General features: G+C 42.2%; 1 protein-coding gene across 1 annotated transcript; it reads left to right on the top strand.

Annotated features, from left to right (window-relative positions):
• Window positions 1-15,803: 15,803 nt before the first annotated feature.
• On the top strand, window positions 15,804-16,377 carry LOC133070764 (large ribosomal subunit protein uL22-like). Its single transcript, XM_061163164.1, has one exon. It carries the CDS (start codon window positions 15,818-15,820, stop codon window positions 16,370-16,372), a length of 555 nt encoding a protein of 184 aa, XP_061019147.1. The 5' UTR covers window positions 15,804-15,817; the 3' UTR covers window positions 16,373-16,377.
• The last annotated feature ends 10,202 nt before the right edge of the window (window positions 16,378-26,579 follow it).

Here is a 26,579-nt window from a genome sequence, read left to right as displayed (position 1 = left end):
TCATGGCATCTAACCCCATCACCTCATGGCAAATAGATGGGGAAACATGGAAACAGGGACAGACTTTATTTTCTTGGGCTCCAAAATCACTGCAGACGGTGATTGCGGCCATGAAATTAAAATATGCTTGCTCCTTGGAAGAAAAGCTATGACCAACCTAGACAGCATATTAAAAAGCAGAGACATTACTTTGCCAACAAAGGTCCGTTTAGTCAAAGCTATGGTTTTTCCAGTAGTCATGTATGGATGCAAAAGTTGGACCATAAAGAAGGCTGAGCGCTGAAGAATTTATGCTTTTGCACTGTGGTGTTGGAGAAAACTCTTGAGAGTCCCTTGGACTGCAAGGAGATCCAACCAGTCCATCCTAATGGAAATCAACCCTGAATATTCATTGGATGGGCTGATGCTGAAACGGAAACTCCAATACTTTGGCCATCTGATGTGAAGGGATGACTCACTAGAAAATACCCTGATGCTGGGAAAGATTGAAGGCAGGAGGAGAAGGGGACGAGATGGTTGGATGGTATCATTGACTCAATGGGCATGAGTTTGAGCAAGCTCTAGGAGATGGTGAAAGACAGGGAAGGCTGGAGTGCTGCAGTCCATGGGGTTGCAAAGGGTCAGACATGACTGAGGAACTGAACAACAATAGCAACCTACTTTCTGAAAAATCTGAGGATGTCAGTGTCAAGTAAAATATATTACAAAATTCATGGGCTCATGTACACTAGGTGATTTATTGATAAGGATTTAGAGTGGAGTAGAAGATGTACTTATGTATTAGTTCATTGACTTGTTACTGTACAGAGATTCATCATAGTGTCCAAACATCATATCTTCATGTTCAGGTCCATAAACTATTTCTTCATGTTCTGCTGAATGAACCATTTCTGGCAGATTTCATAACTTTTGCTGAGAGAAAAAGGTGGCAAAATTATTACTCAAAATGTCATAGTTCTTTAGAAGCTGTTTGTAGTAAGTCAATATGACCTTCTGCCCTCTGCAGCTTCCAAATGCTACTTATTTAATGTTAGTTGTATCACCATTCATGATAGTGCTTATTCCATAATGTTGCCTGGGACAGCTGGCTTCCAGTGATTTTCTCTAATTGTTACTGTGCTTTGTTGATGATGACCACAAACGAAAGTCCTACCGGGAGTACACTGGAAAATGTAGATGGTCATCCATTTTCTAGTCGTGTTAAGTTCACTTTTCAGAATAGTTACAGTATAGCGTAAACAGAACAACACAACTTGGAGTTTGGGCTTATCTTGAATTCTCTGGGATATTATCACTGCATTCTTAGAGCGTGTTCTCTTTCAATGTTAACTGTGTCCTGGGAAGCATAGATGAGGGGCCATTAGTGGACTCAAAGAGTCCATCCTATTTATGCATGAAATTTCCATTCCTTATCTGGCATGACTTCAGAAAAACCCAAGAGAGTGTACAACATCACTCTATCAGTAGGAGCCAGAACTCAGGGTGTGGCTGGCTGGTGGTGAGGGAGAGGGGAGAGAAGGGTCCCAGAGGAGCAGTGTTTAGCTTGGGTGACAGGGTTTGTGGTGCTGCAGTTACCGCAAGATGAACGGCTTCTAGAGGGCTTTCCTGAGGTGGCTGTAGGATTTTCAGCTGGTTTCTAAATCGACCTTCAAATGTAGGCTATGGCATGTGGGGAAGGAATGGTAATCGGAGCTTCAATCCTGTGATTTCCACAGCTCTCTCAAACTCAGCTACTGCTGAGAAATTTGTTTCCTGAAAGGATTTTTTTTTTTTTTTCTATTAAATTTCTCAGCACAGAGGGGAAAAAAAAAAAAAAAAAAACACCCCACCTCATAGTTAGCTCTCATCATGCTCTTGTGGCTAATCCAAGGTTAAGAATTTGAATTTTCTTTCCTTCTACCCACCTGTGCACATTTTTTGAATTTTTTTTTTTTAAATAGGGAAATGTGACGCTAAAGCCAATTTAGTCCCTTAGAACTCCTCAGTATTTTCATCACAAAATGGGAAATTCTACTTTTTGCCACAGGCAATTACTTTAAACTCCCGAAAGCATAATCATTTCGCCTGTTACACCGAGGATGGAATTACTGATGAAAAGGCTGAGTTCCTATTCTGCTTCCATCGACATGTTACTTCTTCTCAACAGATCACATAACTCAGTGTGGAAGAGAAATGGATTAGTTTGGGCTAAATCAACATATCAAAAGAGAAATCATCATTAAGTTAAAAAAAAAAGTAAGTCTGAAACAGAAGGCTTTTACTAAAATCACATACACACAACATGTTTTTGCTTTCAAATAAAAGTGAAAAAGGAACATCTGCTATCGCAGAAGTAGAGATGAAAAAATGTAAAATCTGTTAGAGTGAAAAAGATAAAGGACAAATTGAAACTCAAGGGAGGCAAATAAGAATGTTACACTTGGACTTCCCTGGTGGTCTAGCAGTTAAGACATGCTTTCACAACAGGGGACATGAGTTAGATCCCTGGCTAGGGAAATTCCACAGGCCACGTGGTGTGGCCAAAAAGAATTTAAAAAAAAAAAGTGTTGCCCTAGGTAAACATGCATTGACCACACTGTGGATAAGGTACTGTAGTTAGTTACTGAGGAGCAATGAGGCTGTATCTTGGGACAGAGTCCTCTCACCATTGGCTGCACTGTGTCTTGGTCACAGCTCTTTGCATCCCATGTTCATATCTTTGCCTATTTTATTTTACATTTGGTTGTTTATCATTTTTATCAACTTGTAAGAGCTCTTTCTGTATTGTTGTGGTTTAGTTGCTCAATTGCATCCGACTCTTTGCAACCCCATGGACTGTAGCCCATCAGGCTCTTCTGCCCATGGGATTTTCCAGGCAAGAATACTAGAGTGGGTTGCCATTTCCTTCTCCAGGAGAGCTTCCAGACCCAGGGTTCAAACCCAGTCTCCTGCCTTGGCAGCCAGATTCTTTACACAGAGACACCAGATAAGCCCTCTTTTTTATATTAGGAATAGTAAATCCTTGATAGTTAATAAATTATGTATTATATATTTCTATATGTATAGTAAATATTATCTGGTCTTTTAAATATTTATGATGTCATTTACTGACAGGAAAATTTGATTTGTTATGTGTGGGTAGTAAAGTATGACATGTCAGTTTTTTTCTTTTATGGCTTTTGGTGATTTGTCAGGAAGGTTCTGCCCATCCAAGTATTATAAAGACTATTTTCCTGCTGTGTCTCCTAAGACTTTAATAGATCTCTCTTTATCCAGTTAGCTTTTTGAAAATAACTCTGTTATTGAGATGCAATATAGATAGAGAAGAATATAAAAATCCTAAGCATAAGCTCTATGATTGTCTCTGGTTAGCTTTTCTTCAGAAGTTCTAAAAATAATACTTAAAAAATGTAAAAAAGATACAATGCACTTATTACATAACTTATTAAAGTATGCCATTCAATGGTTTTAACGTATTTAATGGTTTTATTGAGGCTTCCCAGGTGGCACAGTGGTAAAAGAATCCACCTGCCAATGCATGCCACACAGGTTTGATCCCTGGGTAGGGAAGATCCCTTAGATGAAAAAATGGAAACCCACTCCAGTATTCTTGCCAGGATAATCCCATGGACAGAGGAGCCTGGTGGGCTACAGTCCATGGGGTCACAAAGAGATGGACATGACTGAGCATTAGCTCACTAGCCAATGGCTTAGCATGATTTACTCATTAGAGTGTACCATTCAATGGTTTTAAAATATTTATATGTTTGCAAAACCCACAACTCAATCAACTTTAGAACACTTTTTCATCCCAAAGAGAAAGTCCTGATCCCTTAACAGTCATTTCCCATTTCCCACCAACCCCAAGGCCCTGGCAACCACTGATCTATTTTCCATCTCTCTAGAACTGCCTATTCACTCCAGTTAGCTTTTTAATCCATCTGGAATCTATTTTTGTGTGTGATGTAGAGTTCTGACTTTTTTCCCCTCAAAAGAAAAAAAATGGTCAATAATAGTTTGAGTAAACAAATGAATTAATAAACAGCCCAGAGCATTACAGGAATTCAGAAGCAAGAGCAACTGCTCTTGAGTATGTAGTCAGAGAAGACTGCATGAAACAGATGGATTTGAGACATGAGCGGAATTTGAAAATACTGAAGCTGGGAAGGAGGGAAGAAGAGTGGCAGAGGGGAGAAGATGCAAATGAGACCAGCATGAGCTCAGAATAAGGCAAGGAGTCCATTCTCTCGGAAGCAGTTACTATAAGAAATAATCACCTGGAGGCTGGGAAAGGTGGCCTGGCCACAGGCCTGGTAAGTCCTTAAACACTAGTTTGAGAATTTTGCATTCAATTAAAGAACAGTGTGAAGATGTTTATGATGTGAATGAAGCAATGGATGAACTAGAGAATATGAAGTTTTGAACTTCATAGTTGAATAGTTCATATTTGAATTCTGTATTTGAACTCTGTGCAGATGAAGTATCTGCAGCAGCGTCTCCTGGTCTCCTGGCCTCTCCCTGTGTGGTTGAGGAGCCTTTATTTACTAACTCTGTATTACTTTGTCCCTCATCTGTGTTTGGGGGACAGGGAGGACTTGCTCCATCTGGCTCTGTGGTTCAGGAGTTTCTGTCATAGGAGGTAAATCGCATAGTGAATGGCAGAGTCATGAATCCAGAGTAACTGCTGATGGTTGTCAAGCGCTGATTCTGTGCCAAGTCCTGTTGTAAGCACTGTCCATGTCCAGCTATGTTGTCGCATCAGTCCTAAGAGGTAGTTGCTGCGGCAGTCAGCCCCTTCTACCAATGAGGGAACCCGGGTCCAGCCATTCAGTGATGTGTCTACAGTCCCACAGCCATAAGGGAGAAGCCAGGATAGGAACCCACCAGGATCTCTTTGCCTTTCCCTCTCCCTTTGGGAGAACCAGCCAGGAAGGAGCTGAGACCTACCAAAAGCCAGGCGAGTGAATCAAGAAGTAGATTCCCCAGTTTCAGTCAAGCCAGTAAGTGACTGGAGACCCCACCAGCAGCCCAGCTTGGCTGCAGCCCAGGAGATGTCCTGAGTCACAACCACCCAGCTAAACACCCACCTGAGTCAGTACCGAGAAGAGGGTACTTCTGACCCTCTAAAACTGTGTAAAATAAGCAATCTGATGGTTTTAACTTTCTACATTTGGGAGATAGTTTGCTACACAGCAATAGGTAACTAATTCAGGCATATTGCTGTTGTTTAGTTGCTAAATTTTGTCTGACTCTCTTGCACCCCCATGGACTGTGAGGCTTTCCAGATGGCCCAGTGGTAAAGAATCCACCTACCATTGTGGGGGACAGGGATTTGATCCCCAGTCCGGGAAAAATTCCACATGCCATAAGGCAACTAGGCCCGTGTGCTACAATTCAGGCGTAACTCATTTTTTGGTGCTTTGGAGATTTTGTGATTTTTGCACATTAAAGGTTTATGGCAACCCTGCATCAAGCAAACCTATGGGCTACATTTTTCCAACAGAATTTGCTCACTTTGTGTCTTTGTGTCAGATTTTGGTAATTCTCACAAAGTTTTATGCTTTTTCATTACTTGTATGCTTTTTCATTATTTGTATGATGATCTGTGATCAGTGATCTTTGTTACTGTTACAAAAATAATATGAAGGCTCAGATGACGGTTAGCATGTTCTTTTTTAGCAATAAAGTGCTTTTTTAGTTACAGTATGTATATTGCTTTTTTAAGATATAGAACTATTGCACACTGAGGAGACTACAGGATAGTGTAAACATAGTTTTTATACACACTGGGAAAGCAAAAAATTTGCGTGACTCTCTGAGATATTTGCTTTATTGCTGTGGTTTGGAACTGAATCCATAGTATCTCTAAGGAATGCCCGTACACCCATGGAAATTGCTTAAATAAAGGGAAATTTAATATGATATATCAGGTTTCCCAGGTGGCACTAGTGGTAAAGAATCTGCCTGCCAATGCAGGAGATGCAAGAGATGTGGGTTCGATCCCTGGGGTCAGGAAGATCCCCTGGAGTAGGAAATGGCACCCCACTCCAGCATTCTTGCCTGGAAAATTCCATGAGCAGAGGATTCTGGTGGGCTAAAGTCCATGGGGCTGGAAAGAGTCAGACACAACTGAGCAACTGAGCATAATATGAGATATCAGAGGAATCTCAGAATCTAACTTCAGGAAATAGTTTGGCCTCCTCAGAAGTGGAAAGTTGTTACTCCACAGCATTAGTCAGCCACTCTCTCTGGCTCTTTGGTGTAGTCTGGCTCCTTGTACTGTTTCCCAGCTCTCCTGTATGTTGACTTCTCTTTGTTCTTGCTCCCCAAGAACATTGGTTTGTGTTCCATGGAGTGTAGCTGCCTTGATGCCTTGTATTCATCATACTCCATGCCCAACACATTCTTTGTAGAAAATCTAATCAGCCCAGCTTGAATCAGACTGTCTATTATGACAATCAGCTGAGACCAGGGTCCAGGTCATGTAGCACTGAGGGTTTCCTTTGCCCAGGCTGTGGAATGAGCAGATTATACGAAAACTAGAAATTGTATGACAGGCAAATTGATAACCATTTTCCCAAACACCTACTGCATTCCTTATTAGCAACAATGAAGTACATTAGGACATTGATTTCAGTCTTTTCTAAAGAGCCGAATCCTCTTAAGAGGCAGATAGTTGCCCTTGATTTGTCTGATTGCTCAGTTTATTTTCTCATTTTCAGCATTCATAAAGGAGGAACACACCTGTAATTTCATGCACCAATTACTATGTTGGGTAATGTGCTCTCAAAGGGAACTGGTTTCCTGGGGAGGAGCCTCATTTCTGTGTGGGTGCTTAATTTAGCCGGAGAAGGCAACGGCACCCCACTCCAGGGCTCTTGCCTGGAAAATCCCATGGATGGAGGAGCCAGATAGGCTGCAGTCCATGGGGTCGCTGAGTTGGACACGACTGAGCTACACCACTTTCACTTTTCACTTCGTGCATTGGAGAAGGAAATGGTAACCCACTCCAGTGTTCTTGACTCGAGAATCCCAGGGATGGCGGAGCCTGGTGGGCTGCCGTCTATGGGGTCACACAGAAATGGACACGGTTGATGTGACTTAGCAGCAGCAGCAGCAACTTAATTTAGCAAAATATGAAGAAGTTGGTAAAAAGTTTATGTCTTGGAAGGCAAAGTAATACAGCTGACAAAGCAACGATGTTACAGTCAGATAGGCCTAAATCTCCACCCTGATTTTATAACCAAAAGATGATGGGCCTCTTGAGCCTGTTTCTTTCCAGTATAATGGACATAACCATTATCTCATGGGTTCCTGTAAGAAGAAAATGCCTTGTCACATGGGACATGTCTAACAGTTTCTGACATATACTAGGCACTCAATAAAAACTAGGTCATTATTATGTTTAGCAAACATTTTTCGGTCACAAATAATATGTATAGACATATATAGACCTAAGAATTTAAGAATTCATTGCATCCAGGGGGGGGAATGATGAGTATTCAGCTGAGTTCAGTTCAGTCACTCAGTCGTGTCTGACTCTTTGTGACCCCATGAACCACAGCATGCCAGGCCTCCCTGTCCATCACCAACTCCAGGAGTTTACCCAAACCCATGTCCAATGAGTTGGTGATGCCACCCAGCTATCTCATCCTCTGTTGTCCCCTTCTCTTCCTGCCCCCAATCCCTCCCAGCATCAGGGTCCTTTCCAATGAGTCAACTCTTCGCATGAGGTGGCCAAAGTACTGGAGTTTCAGCTTCAGCATCAGTCCTTCCAATGAACACCCAGGACTGATCTCCTTTAGGATGGACTGGTTGGATCTCCTTGCAGTCCAAGGGACTCTCAAGAGTCTTCTCCCACACCACAGTTCAAAACCATCAATTCTTTGGCGCTCAGCTTTCTTCACAGTCCAACTCTCACATCCATACATGACCACTGGAAAAACCATAGCCTTGACGAGACAGACCTTTGTTGGCAAAGTAATGTCTCTGCTTTTAAATATGCTATCCAGGTTGGTCATAATTTTCCTTCCAAGGAGTAAGTGTCTTTTAATTTCATGGCTGCAATCACCATCTGCAGTGATTTTGGAGCCCAAAAAAATAAAGTCTGATACTGTTTCCACTGTTTCCCCATCTATTTCCCATGAAGTGATGGGACCAGATGCCTTGATCTTAGTTTTCTGAATGTTGAGCTTTAAGCCAACTTTTTCACTCTCTTCCTTCACTTTCATCAGGAGGCTTTTTAGTTCCTCTTCACTTTCGGCCATAAGGGTGGTGTCATCTGCATATCTGAAGTTATAGAGATTTCTCCCGGCAATCTTGATTCCAGCTTGTGCTTCTTCCAGCCCAGCATTTCTTATGATATACTCTGCATATAAGTTAAATAAGCAGGGTGACAATATACAGCCTTGGTGTACTCCTTTTCCTATTTGGAACCAGTCTGTTGTTCCATGTCCAGTTCTAAGTGTTGCTTCCTGACCTGCATACAGGTTTCTCAAGAGACAGACAGGTCAGATGGTCTGGTATTCCCATCTCTTTCAGAATTTTCCATAGTTTGGGGTGATCCACACAGTCAAAGGCTTTGGCATGGTCAATAAAGCAGAAATAGATATTTTTCTGGAACTCTCTTGCTTTTTCTATGATCCAGTGGATGTTGGCAATTTGATCTCTGGTTCCTCTTTTCTTTCTTTTCCTCTGCCTTTTCTAAAACCAGCTTGAACATCTGGAAGTTCATGGTTCACATATTGCTGAAGCCCGGCTTGGAGAATTTTGAGCATTTCTTTACTAGCGTCTGAGATGAGTGCAATTGCGCGGTAGTTTGAGCATTCTTTGGCATTGCCTTTCTTTGGGATTGGAATGAAAACTGACCTTTTCCAGTCCTGTGGGATGAGTATTCAGTACCTGCTATTTTTGCCTTCAAGATTTAGAGCTGGCTTTGAGAAGAATAAATGAGTCACACGTTCCACCTCCAGCTTGGTAATTAATTTTTATGACTGAAATAGCCGGTCAGGTTGGAACACTTCCCACTGGCAGGCTCTGCCCTGGGTCAGACACATTGAGATGGAGAGCGCAAGGACACTTGGGGTTGAGGAAGTCCCAGCGGGGACATGAAGGCCTTTTCTCCTCCTGCTTATGTAAATGCTATTGCCCTTTGGGGGCACTTTTAAATGGCCACCCCTAGCATAAGCCCCCGCCTCCAGTGAGCCCTCCTCCTCTGGTGGTTACGTTTCTTCCAGGCCCCTGTTGCACTTCTGTTCAACACACTTTCAGTCTCCACTGTGTGTCAGGCATAGCTGGCTGTTGAGGTCACAGTGGTGAGCTGGGGTGGCCAGCTTCTGGCTCTAGTAGACCCCCCAGTCACTGGGCTTCTCACCATCACTTCTGGGGACAGCTGGAGGGTGCCTTATGTTACCCCTGCAGGTTCTCCCTCAGATCTTCACTCCTGGTGCCAAAAAGAAGTGGTGCTCTAGGACTTCTGTCTTCTTTTCTTGCAGGCAATCGCATGACAGCAGTAATAAAGGTTTAAGAGGGAATTCGCTATATTATAGCAAAAAATATAAGGATGCGGAGATCAATCTGAATCCTAGCCTGAGCACATCATAGCTATAAAAATGTGGACATTTTAGTGAATCTTTGTGATTCAGCATTCTCATTTGTCAAAGGAGACGATAATCCCTACCTTAACAGTTAATTGTGAGGCTTAAGAATCAGCACAGAGCAATTATCTACTAAGCATTCAATAATTACCACTAGTAGATTTCACTTTACTCTCTTTCTTCAGGTCATTTTATTGAGCCAGGTATTGACTGACAGCTGACTTTGTCTCATCCCAGGCCATGTTCCAGGCACTAAAGGTGAAGCAATGCACAAAGAAGGCACAGTCTCTGGTCATGGGGAGTTTATATCCTAAGTGCTGGGAGATAGGCAATGAATAAATCTATATCAGGTGGAGATAAACACAAAGAACAAAGAAAAAAGGCAGAATGAGATTAAGCAGAAAGGAAAGAGATGGAGTTGGTACTTTGTAGAGGGCTATCAGGCCTTTGGGATAGGCTAGCGTTCGAACAAACACTGGGACAAAGTGAGGGAGTAACCCAAGTAGGCTGTATCTGTTTCAAGGTTAAATGCCAAGACTCTGGAATAGAAACATGTTTGGAGTTTAAGGAAGGCAATGGGGCTAGGGTGGAGTGGGAGAGAGCAGATATGGAGGTGGGAACTGGAGGTGAGGGAGATGGAGAGATGATTGGTGACCATATCAACCATCTCATCTACAGCCTGTCAAAGAAAAAGCAATCCAGACTCAGTAAGGAGAGATTTATTCCAAAGGAGTATTACGAAAGCAGAAAGGGACTATTTCAAGAGGGAAAATGTTGTAACTATAAAGCCAAGCGTATCAAAAATTAGCCAAAAGGAGATTTTTCTTTTTTATTATTTATATATTGACTGCACTGGGTCTTCCTTACTGAGTGCAGACTTTCTCTAATAAGTGTGGCAAGTGGGGCTATTCTCTAGTTGTGGTGTGTGGGCTTCTCATTGCAGTGACTTGTTGCAGAGCACAGGCTCGAGGGTACACAGGCTCAATAGTTGTGGCACATGGGCTTGGTTGCTCCATGGCATGTGGAATCTTCCCGGACCAGGGATGGAATCTGTGTTCCCTGCATTGGCAGGCAGATTCTTAAGCACTAGACCACCAGGGAAGTGGGACTTTTGTTTTATAGAGGAGTAAGCAAGGCAGGCCTGGCGTGCTGCGATTCATGGGGTCGCAAAGAGTCGGACACGACTGAGCAACTGAACTGAACTGAAGTAAGGCTACAGTCAGGTGTGGGGGAGTGGGAGGAAAGGATGGTTTGAGTAGAGAATGCGTCCCTGAGGCCAACCTATTCTTTGGGGGGTGGGGGCACTGTATGCTAATTTGGGTTGAGGGTGGGCCAGATTTCAGGGGCCTGGAGTAGTAAGGGAAGCAGAACTAAAACTTGGTTAATAAGTACTTTTTGCTCTGATCAGTAGAGATAAGCAGTTCAGTTAGTTATTTATGGGGCAAAAAATGAAACTTGGAGGGTTTGTACCTGTTTTTGCTATAGGTAAACAGGGCCTGGCAGCACCCATGAGTCTTTTCTAAGTCTCAGGGGGAAGGATGCTTCTCTGCAGTAAGCTGATTTCTGAAACACAAACCTTCGCTGTTCTGTAGGATCACAGTGCTCAGGTAAAATTCAACAATGTCAGGCCTTCAGATTTTTTTGAGTGAGAAGTGAAGGTCATATGACTAATTAAAGCACGGCCTGTGGTTTTGGAGTTCCAGCCTAAAAGACTCCACTCAGGCAAAACCCACTTGTCAATCCTGAGTCCCCAATCTCTGGCTCCTCTTCTCACCAGTCCATGACGCTTACTCCACTAGGGTAACCAGTAAACTTCACATCACTAGAGGCAGACTGCATGTTGATCAGCCTGTGTCACCAGTAGATTGGGGAGCTCCTTGCAGAAGGGCTCACTCTGTACCTGCTGTCCATTCAGTTACCAAAGCACTGTAAAATGAACGCGCTTTCTGATTTACCTTGATCTCACCCAGCTCTTTCCCCAAATAATCACATAATTTACCCAATTCAAACTCTGGTGCCTTAATACGAGGAAGCACAACCAGTGGAAAAAGCCAGAACAGAAAGCTTTCACTGCTGTGCTTAAAGTCTTAAGGGATCAGCAAGCTTTGGCCAGAGGGACAGCCTAGCCCAAAGTGTGTTTCTATAAATTCAGGTTTGTTGGACTGCAGCCACACCCATTTATTTAAGTCTTGTCTCCCGGCAGTATTCATACTATGATGGCAGAGTTGAGTAGCTATATGGCCTGCAAAGGCTAAAATATTTACTATCTGGCTCTTGACAGAAATAGGTCAGTCGACTCCTGTTTTAAGAGTTGGCCCAAGGCGCTGTTGCTTGACGGCATTGTATAGTAGCAGGAAGCACTTTATTATAGACATGTCAAGGGCCTCCTTCTTTTAACATCACCAGAGACTGTAATAATCTCCTCCCCCTGAGGGAAAGGATGCTTTACAAATTGTTTACACTGTCCAGGGCCAGCCTAGCTTCTACCCGCTTAGCCTTCACCTACTTTCCAGTTTCCTGATCTTTGCTTAGGACTTCAGATCCCTGTCATTCTCTTTTGCGAGCTTCCTCTTGGTGGAAGCTCTGTGAGTCTTTTGTGTGTCTCTGACACCCCACAGGTAATGCTGGTTTAGCGGGGTTGGGGGCGGGGGTGTTAATCATGGAGTTATGTTGCAGAGTAAGACTTCTTTGTCAAAGGTCTTTCAAATGCACTTTATTATTGCCTAACCCAGTCATCTGGAGAAGGCAGTGGCAACCCACTCCAGTACTCTTGCCTGGAAAATCCCATGGATGGAGGAGCCTGGTAGGCTGCAGTCCGTGGGGTCGCTAAGAGTTGGACAAGACTGAGTGACTTCACTTTCATGCATTGGAGAAGGAAATGACAACCTACTCCAGTGTTCTTGCCTGGAGAATCCCAGGGACGGCGGAGCCTGGTGGGCTGCTGTCTACGGGGTCGCACAGAGTCGGACACGACTGAAGTGACTTAGCAGCAGCAGCAACCCAGTCATCATTTATGAACTTCTTTCTCAAGTTATTGCAAGGCCATCTTGGTTTTCATTTTGTTTACAGTTATAAATGCAAGGTCTAGATTTTCTGGAAAAAATTTAAAATACAGAAAGGTGTTTAAAAGAAAAAATGTACTATTGATAATATTTTGGCATATCTTATTGCCATCTTTTCTCTTAAATACTAAAAAAAATTGGCATCACAGTGAAAATGTAATTGTATAATTCTATTTTAATATTTTAAGCACTTTCCCATAGTAAGTATTTTGGTAGAATAATCTTTAGTAAATACATGCAGTTCTACATGTGCTAAAATTAATTTCCTTATGATAGCAGATTTCTCTTTTTTTGTATAATAAATGACCCCCCTAATACTTAGGAATAAATCTCTACCTTCATTTGTGTTATTTCTTTAGACTAAGATAATAGAAATAGAATTACTTGATGAAATAGTATGAATCTCACTAGCTCTCTTTTTATTTATTGACAAATTACCTTCCTGAAATATTTCAAGTTATACTACTTAAACTCTTATGATTTTTTACACCTAAAAGATTTTTAGATGTTTTAATTCATATTTATTTAAACTGACAATATTGAACATCTATTTATGTGTAGGTTCTTATTTCTATTCCACTTGTTATGATATTTCCACAATAACTTATTCCTCTGTCCTTAAAGTCAATGTGACCAGGTTCCAAGCCTGAAACAAACATTTTCCACCTGTGTAACCTAGAGAAATAACTTTGTCTTTCCAAGTCTGTTTTCTTATCACTAAAACAGAAATAGTTACCTGTTTGTCATCGTCTTACCCTGAAGATCCAGAATGCCATGCACCATGTCTGGCATATGTGGGTGCTTGAAAATGTTGGCATGGGGATTATGAGACTCGAGAGAAGCTGACTGATCCTATATGTAGATTCTTCTCATGCTTTCGGTCAATTTAAGGCTGGATTTTTCTTTTTTAATTACATGTAAAAGTAACACAAAAGACACATAACAATAACTGAAATAAACTACCGCAATTGAATGTAGGAGTGAAAAGTCCAACCTCAGATGAGAGGGTGTGTTACAGGCATAGATGGTGTGTGAGGTATTAGAAGACAGAGATGAACAGAGGCTGTCATACCCATCAGATTTATATGCTCTGGCCAGCCTTGGCTAGATCTAATCTCCCTGCAGCAAGCAGGGAGTGATTTATTACACTGAGGGGGCTTCCCAGGTGCTCAATGGTAAGGAATCCGCCTGCCAGTTCAGGAGATGCAGGTTTGACTCCTGTGTTGGGAGTATCCCCTGGAAGAGGAAATGGCAACCCACTCCGGTATTCTTGCCTGGAAAATCCCATGGACAGAGGAGCCTGGTGGGCTATAGTCCATGGTGTCACAAAGAGTCTGACAAGACTGAATGACTGAGTACAAGCCTCCTTATCTGTGTCACCATCTCCCCAAGCCTTCTGCCACATCCTGGCAGAGCTTCCACCCCTTCCCCCCAAACCTGGGAGATAGCCGAGGTGAAGACATGTCAGCCTGCCCTGCTGACTTGGCTGGTTCAAGCATCACCATTGGTCTCTACCACAGCAGCTTGCTCTCCTATCTCCCTGCTCTCTGCTGATTTCAATCCTTCTTTCTTATTCCCCAAGACATCTTTACCACAAGGCTATCATGTCATAGAATTTGATGTAGAGAAAATAGAAAGAGAGATCTCAGTACTTCTAAGCACACAAAATAAAGTTGAATAGGTGTCATGAAAACTTCCTGGTCCATCCCTGGTCCCAGGGGATTTCTCCCCTATCTGTCCCCTATTTGTTTGATTCCTGACATTTCAAGTTGTTAATAGACTCCTTTTATTTTTCTTCTACAGCTTGCTGTTGTCTTTCAGTTGCTAAGTCGTGTCCAACTCTTTGTGACCCCATGAACTGCGGCACACCAGGCTTTCCCGTCCTTCACTATCTCCTGGAGTTTGCTCAAACTCATGTCTGTTGAGTCAGTGATGCTATCCAACCATCTCTTTCTCTGCCGCCCCATTCTCCTCCTGTCCTCAGTCTTTCTCAGCATCAGGATCTTTTCCAATGAGTCGGCGTCTTTGCATCAGGTGGCCAAAGTATTAGAGCTTCAGCTTCAGTATAAAACCAGGATTGACTGGTTTGATCTCCTGGCAGTCCAAGAGACTCTCAAGAGTCTTCTTTAGCACCACAATTCAAAGCCATCATTTCTTAAACTTGGCCCTATTGACATTTTGTGAGGGATAATTCCTTGGAGTGGGAGCTGACCTGTCCACTGTCGAGTGTTTGACGATGCCCCGACTTCTGTTCACTAGACACCAGTTGTGTTTCTCCCTCAAGTTGTGGATGGAGACTAAAAATGTCTCCAGGTATTGCCAAATGTCCCCTGGGAGCCAAAGCATACCTGGTTGAGAGCTACAGTTCTAGAATTACTTTCCCTTCATCTCCCTTTTTGTCATTTTTGGGTCCCTAGCCTCCTTACTTCCTCAAGCACCAAGAGAAGACTCAAAACATTCTTCATACGTCATTCCTTACAGCAGTTTAATTTCTAACCTTGATCTCATATTGAGTTCCTACCGTGACTTTGTGGATCTAAAGGAACTTCACTGACGTGTTTACTTTGGCTAAACACAAAAGCCATCTGTTGAGTGTCTATTCTTAGCAATGCAAAAAGTGTGTAGCCTTCAAAATTATAGTTGTTTAACTTATCCTAAATCTAATTAATGATGAAAGGTCCTTATCTATCCTGCCAAGGTCATGGATGTGTATTTGTGTGTGTTTCTCTCTTCCTCCTCCTCTTTCTAGATATCTAGATATAAATGGAAGGGTTGACTTAGAGGTGTATGAGAGTCTTGCCGGTAACTCTGTGCTCTAACTGAAATTCAAACTTTGATTTGGATATTTGGTACTTTCAGGAACACTTACTAAGTATATAAAAGGTTCCTATACCTGAAATCCCACCCTTTTATAATCTGGCTATTTTTGCCTCTGAAACTTCCAGCTCCATTTGATATACTTCTGCTCTAGGTTTCTGTGGGTCTTCCTTCCATGGGCCCTGCAGCGGAGAATGGTGTCAGTAGTTGCCCTGCTTGGGACCATTTAATCATTTCTCCACACATGTTTCTGTGTTTGATTAATGCATTTCTGCTGGCAGGAATGATGAAACGTTTAAACTGTTGAGCTTTAAAAAGTGTATTTTCGCTTTTCCGGAAAGCGGCCTGAGCTGACCCTTAAAAATGGTGCGCTATTCACTCGACCCAGAAAACCCCACAAAATCATGCAAATCAAGAGGTTCAAATCTTCGTGTGAACTTTAAGAACACTCGTGAGACTGCCCAGGCCATAAAGGGTATGCATATCCGAAAAGCCACCAAGTATCTGAAGGATGTCCCTCTAAAGAAGCAATGTGTGCCATTCCGTCGTTACAATGGTGGAGTTGGTAGGTGTGCACAGGCCAAACAGTGGGGCTGGACGCAGGGTCGGTGGCCCAAAAAGAGTGCTGAATTTTTACTACACATGCTCAAAAATGCAGAGAGTAATGCTGAACTTAAGGGCTTAGATGTAGATTCTCTGGTCATTGAGTACATCCAAGTGAACAAAGCCCCCAAGATGCGGCGCAGGACTTACAGAGCTCACGGTCGGATCAACCCCTACATGAGCTCTCCCTGCCACATTAAGATGATCCTTACTGAAAAAGAACAGATTGTTCCTAAACCAGAAGAGGAGGTTGCACAGAAGAAAAAGATATCCCAGAAGAAACTGAAGAAACAAAAACTTATGGCCCGGGAATAAATGCCGCAGAAAATAAGTGCAAATAAAAGTTAAAAAAAAAAAAAAAAAAAAAAAGGTGTATTTTCAGAGTCATCTACATGAAAGACAGGGAAGGCTGGACCGGTAGTCAAGCTGCAGGATGCCTCTTCACAAGGGGCTGGCGCCTTCCTTTGTCCTGTTCTGAATTTTGGGAGCAGGACTGTGCCACTGCAATTCCCTGGGAGAGGCCTTGTAGCAGTTGAGTACATGACAGGATCTGGGTGGCATTTTCTAATTCACTTGGATTTGTTCTTTTCCTTACTTTCACACCATTATTCCTACTTAGGGAGCTTTCTCTTACATCATTATCACTCCATTTTTTAGAAAGCGAATCTGTGCATTACAGACTCCATTCTGCCATCTTCCCCCAGATACACTTAGAAGCAATAGGCTCTCTGACAGTTGGGGTGGTGCTATTTAGGAGGTGTTACATTTTGTGAGCTGTCTGTGCACCCCTCCCCATTCCACCCAGAGATTCTGGGTTTGGGTTGGGGGGTAGCGCGGCCCGAGGCACTCACTTAGCTTTTGTTCTCCTTTCCTTTTCTATTAAAATGCAGGCAAACGTACCTTCCTTTTCTTCCCTGAATAGTGAGTAGGAGGAAGGTGATGTCTGTAAAGTCAAAATTGCGAATGGTTGAAATAGCATTGCTTTCTTTATGTTACTACTGTAGCTTCTTAAAATTAATTATGCATGTGTTGGGTACCTGCTGCTATGCTACAGTCTTAATATGCATTATTTCATTTATCATATTTATTTATCACTATTGAATTGGTTCTATTATTCTTATCCTTATTTTACAGATGAGGAAACTGAGGCTTAAGAAAATAAGTCTCATACTGACATTGAACTACTCTTCAGCAAAATGGGGGTAAACTTCTGACATTTGTTATGCAAATGGTGATGGGTGAGTCTCAAAAACATTACATTAAATAAGAGAGGTCAGACACAAGAGACCTCATATCATGTGATTCCACTTATGTGAGGTGTCCAGAAAGGGCAAATAGAGGCAGAAAATAAATTTATTTTTAGAGACACAACATAGTGGTGGTTCTGGAGCTGAGAATGGGGATGGAGATTAACTGTGAGAATGAAGGTGCTTACTGGAGAGATGACAGTGTTCTAGAACTGATTTAGGGTGAAGGCTGCATAACTTGGTAAAGTTACTAGGTCAATGATTTGTGTATTTGAAATGAGCGATTTTATAACATGTATGCTATAATTCAATAAAATTGTTAAAGACAAAAGAAAGGGAAAAAAGGGAGGGAGGAAGAAAAAAGAGAAGTCTCAAAAGAAGGAGCAGAACTCATATCCGAAACTAGGTCTGTCTGTTTTCAGAGGCTCTGGTCTTTTTTTCTGGTTGTGCCTGGTCTTAGTTGTGACATGCAGGGTCTTCTCTGCGGCCTGTGGGATCTTAAGAGTTGTGACATGAAAACTCTTAGCTGTGGCATGTGGGATCTATTAATAGTTCTCTGACTCGGGGTTGAATCTGGGCTCAGTGCTTTGGGAGCATGGTATCTTAACCACTTCCCTGGACCACCAGGGAATTCTGAGGCTCTGGTCTTAACCACCATACTTCATTTCTCTTGTTCTATCTTCATTTTTCCCCTTCCAGTCCCCTTTTCCGTTTCTTTTCTTTCTCCTAAACCTAAAGGCAGGCTGCTTTTGGTCCACCTTGACTCTCTTCCCAGGCTGACCCTGTGTGCCATGACACTGGAATCCGTGTGTAATGAGGTCAGTGTATGCAGTCCTACTTTGTGTTATTTTGCTGGACTTCTTGATTCTATCGCTTCCTTTGAATTACATTTTGCTGTGATTCTAGCCTGGTCTCATTCCCTGGACCTGCAGGTGTATTTTGGCTTCCCAGGTTTGTCATTTGGCAATCTGTGAGATGCGGTGGGGGAGGGGGGGGTGTTCTTGTTTTATTTCCATCTACCCTTGGTTATTTTGTACAACCATGACCAAATGTGGCCTCAGCAGTCATGACCAGTGCCTTTGTGTGGCCAGCTTAGGACTTCTAGAGAGAGAGGAGAAAAAGTGAAAGTTATTTGGTTGTGTCCAACTCTTTGCGACCCCATGGTCTATACAGTCCATGGAATTCTCTAGTCTAGAATACTGGAGTGGGTAGTCTTTCCCTTCTCCAGGGGACCTTCCCAACCCAGGGATTGAACCCAGGTCTCCCGCGTTGTAGGCAGATTCTTTACCAGCTGAGGCACAAGGGAAGCCCTAGAGAGATTCTTTACTATTTTATCTCTAGAGTTAACTCTCACTTCTGTTTACATTTTCCACTTTCCTTCAGTGGAGCCTATACGAATTTCTTTCCACTGGATTATAGACTAAGCCAGATGAATACTGATTTCAGTATAAGACGATGGGTCACAAACTCCATTTCTTCTTTACAGATCAAGTTACTGAGGTTGAAGTATGTTTGATCTGGTACCCAAGGTAATGATATCAACTAAAATAATGAATGCTCTTCAGGGGTCCTAAAGATTTCTCCTTCTGTCTATTAGTCAGGAATCATCTTGATTTGAATTGACCAGAAGCTCAACTTGTAAACAAGCTTAAACATAAAAGGAAATGTATTGACTCACATCATTGAAAGTTTCCTGAAGCACTTCTGCTGCAGGAATGGCTGCTCTAGGGGCTTGAGTAATATTATTGGGACTGGTCTCTGTCCTTCTGTGCCCTCTTCTCTTTGATGCTGCCTTTATTCAAAGATAGGCATTTCCTTCATTGTTAAAAAGTCAGAAATTTGTTACTCGACTCAGCATTTAAAGGAGTTTTGAAATATGATGAGGTCAAATTATATCTTTAGATATATATTTCCCTTTTTATTGTCAATTCCTAAGCACAGATTCTTAAAAGACGTATCAGACATTACTGAGTCTAATCCCCTCAGAAGATCTAAATGTAGATATGGTATCGACTGCTCAGAGTAATAGTTCAAATCAGTAGCAGACCTCAGAACTCTTTTATTTTGGTGATGTTTGCTTTTGATGGCCAATGTGGGCAACAGATGTGCTCATGTTACAGCATAAGAAAATGTGCAACTGGTTCTGATGGCACCTGATTTTAGTTTTTAACTTCAGCTAAGACTAAATCAGTGTGTGGGAATCAAAAATAGTTGTGTATGTGAGCTTTGAGACTGCCACATGGAGCTGAAACTGGGCCCTGAGAGTGGGTTCAGTCACCTTTGGAGACATTCATCACGTCAGCCTTCAACACTGAAGCTCAGCCTTGAAAAGACTTCTGGTTTTGCCAACACTGTCACTGGTTCTCAAGCAACACCCTCAGATTGAAGAGCATTTGCGGAAAGTGGCTGATGGCCCTAGCAGATGTGATGTTCCCTAACGTGACTGAAATTGTCAAACCTGACCCACAGGACAGATGACAAGTCACGTTTCATACAGAGAAAGGAGCAAGCTGAGTCGTGTGGCACTCACTGTCAGCACCAGTGATCAAACTGTGTTTGCAGCACTTATTTTTTTGACAGCACTTATTATCATTTTAATTCCTGAACTCTCCATTTCTAAAGGGAAGGGGTGTCCCATCCTTCAGATTATCATTTGTCAATCTCTTCCCAGGAAACTTGAAAGGACTTTTTTTTTTTTTCAATGGTGGGAGAATCCTGATAAATTTTTGAAGCTGTTGGATATAGGTTTTCAGTGTTATAGACTCATTTTTTGTCTTGGAGATGGTGTTTATTTTCTATACCACCTGTATTGCATTTGGACTTATTGTTGGTCTCTCTTTCACAGGAGTGAAACCAGGCCAAATTGAAGTGAGATTAGATGAGGGAGTCTGATTTTGTTAGCGACGTGTATGATGACAGTAATTTCCTGATTTGCGCAGAGCACTGCTGCAGGACACTGCATGTATTATCAAACCAATTCTCCTCTTAGAATGCATGCATCTGGGTTTTGGAAAAAGTCTCTTTGATTCTCCATCACCCTGGCCCCTTCTGAATTTTACTGGTTGCTCCAGCAAGACTATTTTCTCTAAGTGGTATATACAAGAATGAAAGTAGAATTGGTACTTGATGGTTCTGTGTGTGTGTGTATGCAAGTCCCTTTTAGTTACTCCATTTCCCTGGTGGATCAGACAGTAAAGAATCTGCCTGCAATGCAGGAGATACAGGTTTGATCCCTGGGTTGGGAAGATCCCCTGAAGAGGAGAATGGCTACCCTCTCCAGTATTCTTGCCTGGAGAATTCCATGGACAGAGGAGCCTGGCAGGCTTCAGTCCATGAAGTCACAAAAAGTTGAACACAACTGAGTGACTAACTTTTACTTAAGCACTTTGGTGATGTTACTTTTTACTATGGCTAAAATCAATGCACATTCTGCCACCAAGCCCCAATATCCTATATTCTTGTCTCTTAGCCATGCTGGTCTTCTTTCCTATGGAACGGTCTTTTCTCTCTTGGCTTCTATCCTAGAGGTCAATGCATCTGGAAGGTACAAAATACAGTCTGCCAGTGAACTGGGCTATGACTGGCCTATTTTGACTTTGATTTATGGCCTTTGTAATCTACCGTGGAGGTTGAATACAGGCGATAATGAAAGATTTCCTTATGACTTGTGGGGGCTGAATTTTCAGATGGTTTACAAGCTCACTGCTCCTCTATCAAGGCTACTGAGCTTGGCCTGTTGCCAAGTGGAACCAGAGGCTGGGAACACATCTGATGAAAGTGTCTCTATAAAAAAAAAGTCGTGGCTTTCTTTCAGTGGTACTTGGAGAATGAGTGCATCTAGTTTTGCTCACTGAGAAGACAGCTGTGGCCCTGTGCCTGGTGCTGACGTGGAGAGGGCTGGAGGCGCAGTCAGCCTGCTCCCAGTAAGGAGGTTCTTTCTGGAATCTCAGAACCAAAGGCAAATTGCTGATGTATGGCCTGTTGACATGCTAAGCTTTGCGCTGTTTAACATCATGTGCTAAAAGGGCGTTCTTTCAAATCATAACCTTTTAAAATTAATAGTGTTATCCCTGAGTGGCAGGCATTTTCTTAGAAATGTTACTCTTCACTTTTATCTAAGTGATACTGGAAGAAGGGTAGAGTTCCAGGTGAGGCACTCCCTGGATCGAACCCTCATCTGAGCAGAAGGCCCAAGGCTCCTGAGAGATAAGAAGTAGGATCTGTGTCTTGAGGGTGGTATGAACGTGTGTTGTTAGGTAGACAAGGGTCTGTTTGTTACCAAGGGACTTGGAGATCACCCTGAAGGGCTGCAGAAGCTATTCCACTTGTCTCTAAATCCCTCCTGGGCTTCTGTCTTAGGGGTATGCATGGCTAAGGATTAGGGAGACTTTCTTCTCTTTGCCAAGTCCGAGGTTAGTGAATGGCTTCCCTAGTGGCTTCGATGGTACAGAATCCGCCTGGAGTGTGGCAGACCTGGGTTCGATCCCTGGGTTGGGAAGATCTCCTGGAGGATTGCATGGCCTCCCACTCGAGTATTCTTGCCTGGAGAATCCCCATGGACAGAGGAGCCTTGAGGGCTACAGTCCATGGGGTTGCAAAGAGTCAGACATGACTGAATGACTCAGCACAGCACAGGTTAATGAATATGTTCTCTTAAAAAGATAGTGAGTGAAAGGTTCACAACTGAGAGACATAGGAGGATGTTTTTTATTGAAATTTGTTTGTTTTAATGAAATATAGTTGATTTAAAGTGTTGTGTTAATTCCGGTTGTATAGCAAAGTGATTCGGTTACATGTACGTATACATACTTTTTCATATTCTTTTCCATTGTGGTTTATCACAGGATATTGAATGTATTTCCCTGTGCTATACAGTAGGGCTTTGTTGTTAATCCTTTCTATATACACCGGTTTGTATCTGATGATCCCAAACTTCCAATCCATCCCTTCCCCACCCCCTCCATCCTTGGCACCCACGTGCCTGTGCTCTATGTCTGTAAGTCCGTTTCACAGATAAGCTCATGTGAGTCATATTTTAGATTCCACATATAAGCGATATCATATGGTATTTGTCTTTCTCTTGAAGTCAGGAGGGTTTTTAAACCAATTTTGTGTGTTTGTTTTTTACTCAAAATATCATTAAATATCAATTTAGCTATTTCTTGTTCTGTTTCTTCAGCCCCTGGCCAAAAAGTGAATAACTACTAGTCATTAGTTATTTCTGGAATCTGAGTAGAACCAGTGACCCATGCTGTCTTAGGAAGACTGACAAAAATAGATTCATCCAAAACCAAGCTCTGAGGCCATGAACCTGGCTGCTGATCCTTCCCCTTGAGGTGACAGTCTACTCTGTTTATAGGAGATGAGCACCCAGGATGACATTTGAGGTATCAAGAGGTGGGTTTTCTTGATAGTCTAATAGAAATATTTCTGAGGGCAATCGCGAGTATTCTCTTGATCTAGAGAGATATAAAGAGCAAAGAACACCTCATGCTTTTGTTCCTTGCCCTTGTTGTTACATCCATAAACCATTTCTTGGGAGTGGAATGGCCTCAGCCTTGAGAACCCACACTCTCCTGGAGGTCTTTACAAAATATGTGTTTCCTTCAACTTGAGGGCAGGACATTTAAATGGCAATTGACTAAGATGGTCAGCCTGTCTCCTGGATCAGTATCTCTGGAGAACAACATCTGGAAGCTGGGCCTTTAAAACATTTTAAAAATACAAAAAGCAATGCTTGATACTTGCATTAGTGAATTTACTTGTGATTTTTTTTTAGCCCAATCCTATGACTTCTCATCTGCTTCCAAACTATGCACCTTTACCCCTCAGTAATTCTTGTACAGGCTTCCCTAGTGGTTAAAGAATCCGCCTGCCAATGCAGGAGACGCAGGAGATGCGGGTCTGATGCAAGAGATCCCTGGGTCAAGGGGATCCTCTGGAGAAGGAAATGACAACTCACTCCAGTATTCTTGCCTTGAAAATTCCATGGACAGAGGAGCCTGGCAGGCTATAGTCCAAGGGGTTGCAAAAAGTCAGACATGACTGATCTACTGAACAACAATTCTTGTATAAGTTCACTCCTTCCTCACTTGTGATCACATCCTTTTTGAATGGCATCCTTTTCTAATGCTGCCTGAATTGTGTCTTGTTTCACAGGAGGTTTATCCCTGTTTTCTTTAACTCTTCATAGAGTAGGGAGGGATTTCATACTAAGCTTATGAGAGAAATTAACTGATTTAGAAATATCCAAGACAACAAAGCCAACCTAAAAAAGGGAAGAAATGAATCTGATATGCTTGCTGTTACCCCCCTGTAACTCTGATTTATAATCTCAGATCTCCTGTGATGGGACTGTCTCTCTTGTACATCTACCCTTGGGGTCTAGCACAGTGCCTAGATAATAGACATTCATGTTTGGTGTATGAAAAATGAAAGTTCTCAGTGGAGTGAAGGTGGCTGACCTAAGATAGTGAACAGTTCCTAATCTCTAGCTGCCCCACCAAGATCAAGTCAAGTTGGGTGAGTGAGGAATATGGTCCTGGATGGGAAGTGAATCATTTATGTATTAATATTAACCACAAATGAGACCACTCCACACTTAGTGTTAATAGCACAACAGCTGTTTACTTGATTCAGAGGGTGGAAAGTTCAAGTTGGCCTCAGCTGAGCAGGTCATATGATCCTGACTGACCCATCCTCTAATATACTCAGTTTCCTTGAGTGCAGGCTAGGTAGGTGGTTCTGCCTCTGGAGGTGGCTGGATGTTCAAAAGGAGAAAAGTCATGTGCCTTCCATCCTCTATCTTGCTTGTCTGTTCATAGGGTTCTGAGGGAGAGTGGGTGCTAGAGTCTGAATGTTTTTGTCCCCCCAGAATTCATGTGTTGAATTCTTAACCCCAAGAATGATGGCATTAGAAGGTGGGAGCCTTTGGTAGATAATTAGGTCTGGAGGGCAGAGTCCTCATGAATGGAATCAGTGTCCTCACAGAAGAGGCTCCTAAGACCACCTTTGCCCCTTTGGTCATGTGAGGACCCAGTGAGAATTCAGTCCTCCATGAAGAGGAAGTGAATCTGTGGGCACCTTGGTCTCAGAATTCTCTGCCTCCAAAACTGTGAGAAATAAATGTTTGCTGTTTGAGCCACCCTGTTGATGGTTTTGTTATTGTAACCCAAATGGACTAAGTCAGTAGGGAATGAACAAGTGTTTTATGACCTAGGCTTCAGAACAGGCAACTACATCACTTCTAGCACATTCTGTTAGCCATCCCAGGTTCAAAGGATGGAGAGGGATGCTTCCTCTTGATGAAAGTAACTCAAAATTACATTGCAAGGGGATGTGGATATACAAAGGAGGAGAATTTTGATTATTGTCTTTAAAAACAGCTTTGTTGTTGTTTAGTCGCTAAGTCATGTCTGACTCTTTTGTGACCCCATGGACTGTAGCCCGCCAGGCTCCTCAGTCCATGGGATTTCCCAGTAAGAATACTGGAGGGGATTACCATTTCCTCTTCCAGGGGATCTTCCTGACCCAGAGATCGAACCTACGTCTTCTGCATTGGCAGGCAGATTCTTTACCTCAGAGTCACCAGGGAAGACCCCAAACAGCTTTATTGAAGTATAGTTAACATACCAACAAACAGTCTGTATTTAAAGTGCATAATTTGGTACATATTGGCATTCCCATATGCCTGTGAGACCATCCTCATAATCAAAATTATGAACATGCCTGTCACCTAAAAAGTTTCCTATGCCCCTTGGTGACCCTTTCCTCCTGTCCCTTCCCCCAGCCAGACGACCACTGATCTGCTTTTGATTAGTTTGTGTTCTCTAGAATTTTATATAAACAGAATCATATTCTTTTTGCCAGCCATTTCCTGTTAACATAATTACTTTGAGATTTATCCATGTTGAATCATTTGCCCATGGTGTATCCCTTTTTATTTGTGAATATTCATTTGTGTATGACAGTTTATCTAGTTATCACCAGTTGATGGACTGGGGTTGGTTCTGGAATTTTGGCCAGTACACATAAAGCTGCTGTGAATATTCACATATAAGTCTCTGTAGGGAGATACACTTTCATTTCTCTTGGGTAAATAGCTAGAGGTAGAATGACTGAATCATAGATGAGTTTTATGTTCATTTTATTTGTGAACCTGCCACACTTTTCCACAGTGACTGCTGCACCATTGTGCATTTCCACCAGCAGTGTGTGAAGGTTCTAATTCTCTAAGTCATAGCTATCCCCTGGAATTGGTAACCTTTCAAATTTTGCTACTCTAATAGGTATGCATGGGTACCACATTGAGGTTTTAATTTGAATTTCCCTAATGATTAATAAATGAGCTTGTTTTCATGTGCTTATTTGCCACAGATGTGTCTTCTTTAGTGAAGTATCTGTTCAGGTCTCATGCTTGTTTTAAAAGCTGGTCTGTTTTCTTATTATGGACTTTTAAGAGTTATTTTTTTCTGGATAGAAGTTCCTTTTCAGAAGTATAATTTACAAATATTTTCTCCCTTTTTGTGGCTTTTCATTCTCTTAACTGTGTCTTTAAAGAGCAAAAGTTTAAAATCTTGAAGTTCAATTTATCAGTTTTTTTCTTTTATGGATTGTGTTTTGATGTTTTATCTAAAAACTCTTAGTCCAAAGTCACTAAGACTTTCTCATATGTGTTCTTCTAGAAGATGTATAGTTTATTTCATAAAGTTTGTTGTTTTAGTCCCCACAAGTATATTGAGTTAATTTTTGTATACGATATGGAGGTATAGATTTCCAATTGTTTCCTTAATATTTGTTGCAAGTGTTATACTTTATCAGTTGAATTACCTTTGCATCTTTGTCAGAATATCAGTTGGGTCTGCTTCAGAACTCTGTTTTGTCCAATTGAAGTACTTGTTTGTCTTGATGCTAGGATAACATGATGTTGCTTACAATTTTATAGTAAGACTTATAATACAGTGCCTTCATTTCCAAGGGAAACTGAAATGGAAACAAGAATGGGAAAGGATGCTGAGCAGGCAAAAACAAATCGTATTTCCCATAATTTACCTCTAGTTCCAGAGCAGTAGCTGTGCATTTGCTAGATGAAACTGTAACTTCAGCCACCCTCAAGATACTGTTTCAAAGCTGTTTCTCCATCGTAGTAACTTTTCCCATGTCACTGGGCACTGAGACTTCTTCAGAGAGGGAAGATTGTGTACATTGGTACCATGCCTCCCTGCAGTGGAGCTGGGCTCCATTGATTTTCAAACAGCCAAAGAGAGAACCCACAT

Source organism: Dama dama, chromosome 15, assembly GCF_033118175.1.
Source record: "Dama dama isolate Ldn47 chromosome 15, ASM3311817v1, whole genome shotgun sequence".
In the NCBI taxonomy this organism is placed as follows: Eukaryota; Metazoa; Chordata; class Mammalia; order Artiodactyla; family Cervidae; genus Dama; species Dama dama.
The sequence above is the reverse complement of the archived record's forward strand: the minus strand, read 5'-3'. Positions and strand labels throughout refer to the sequence as shown.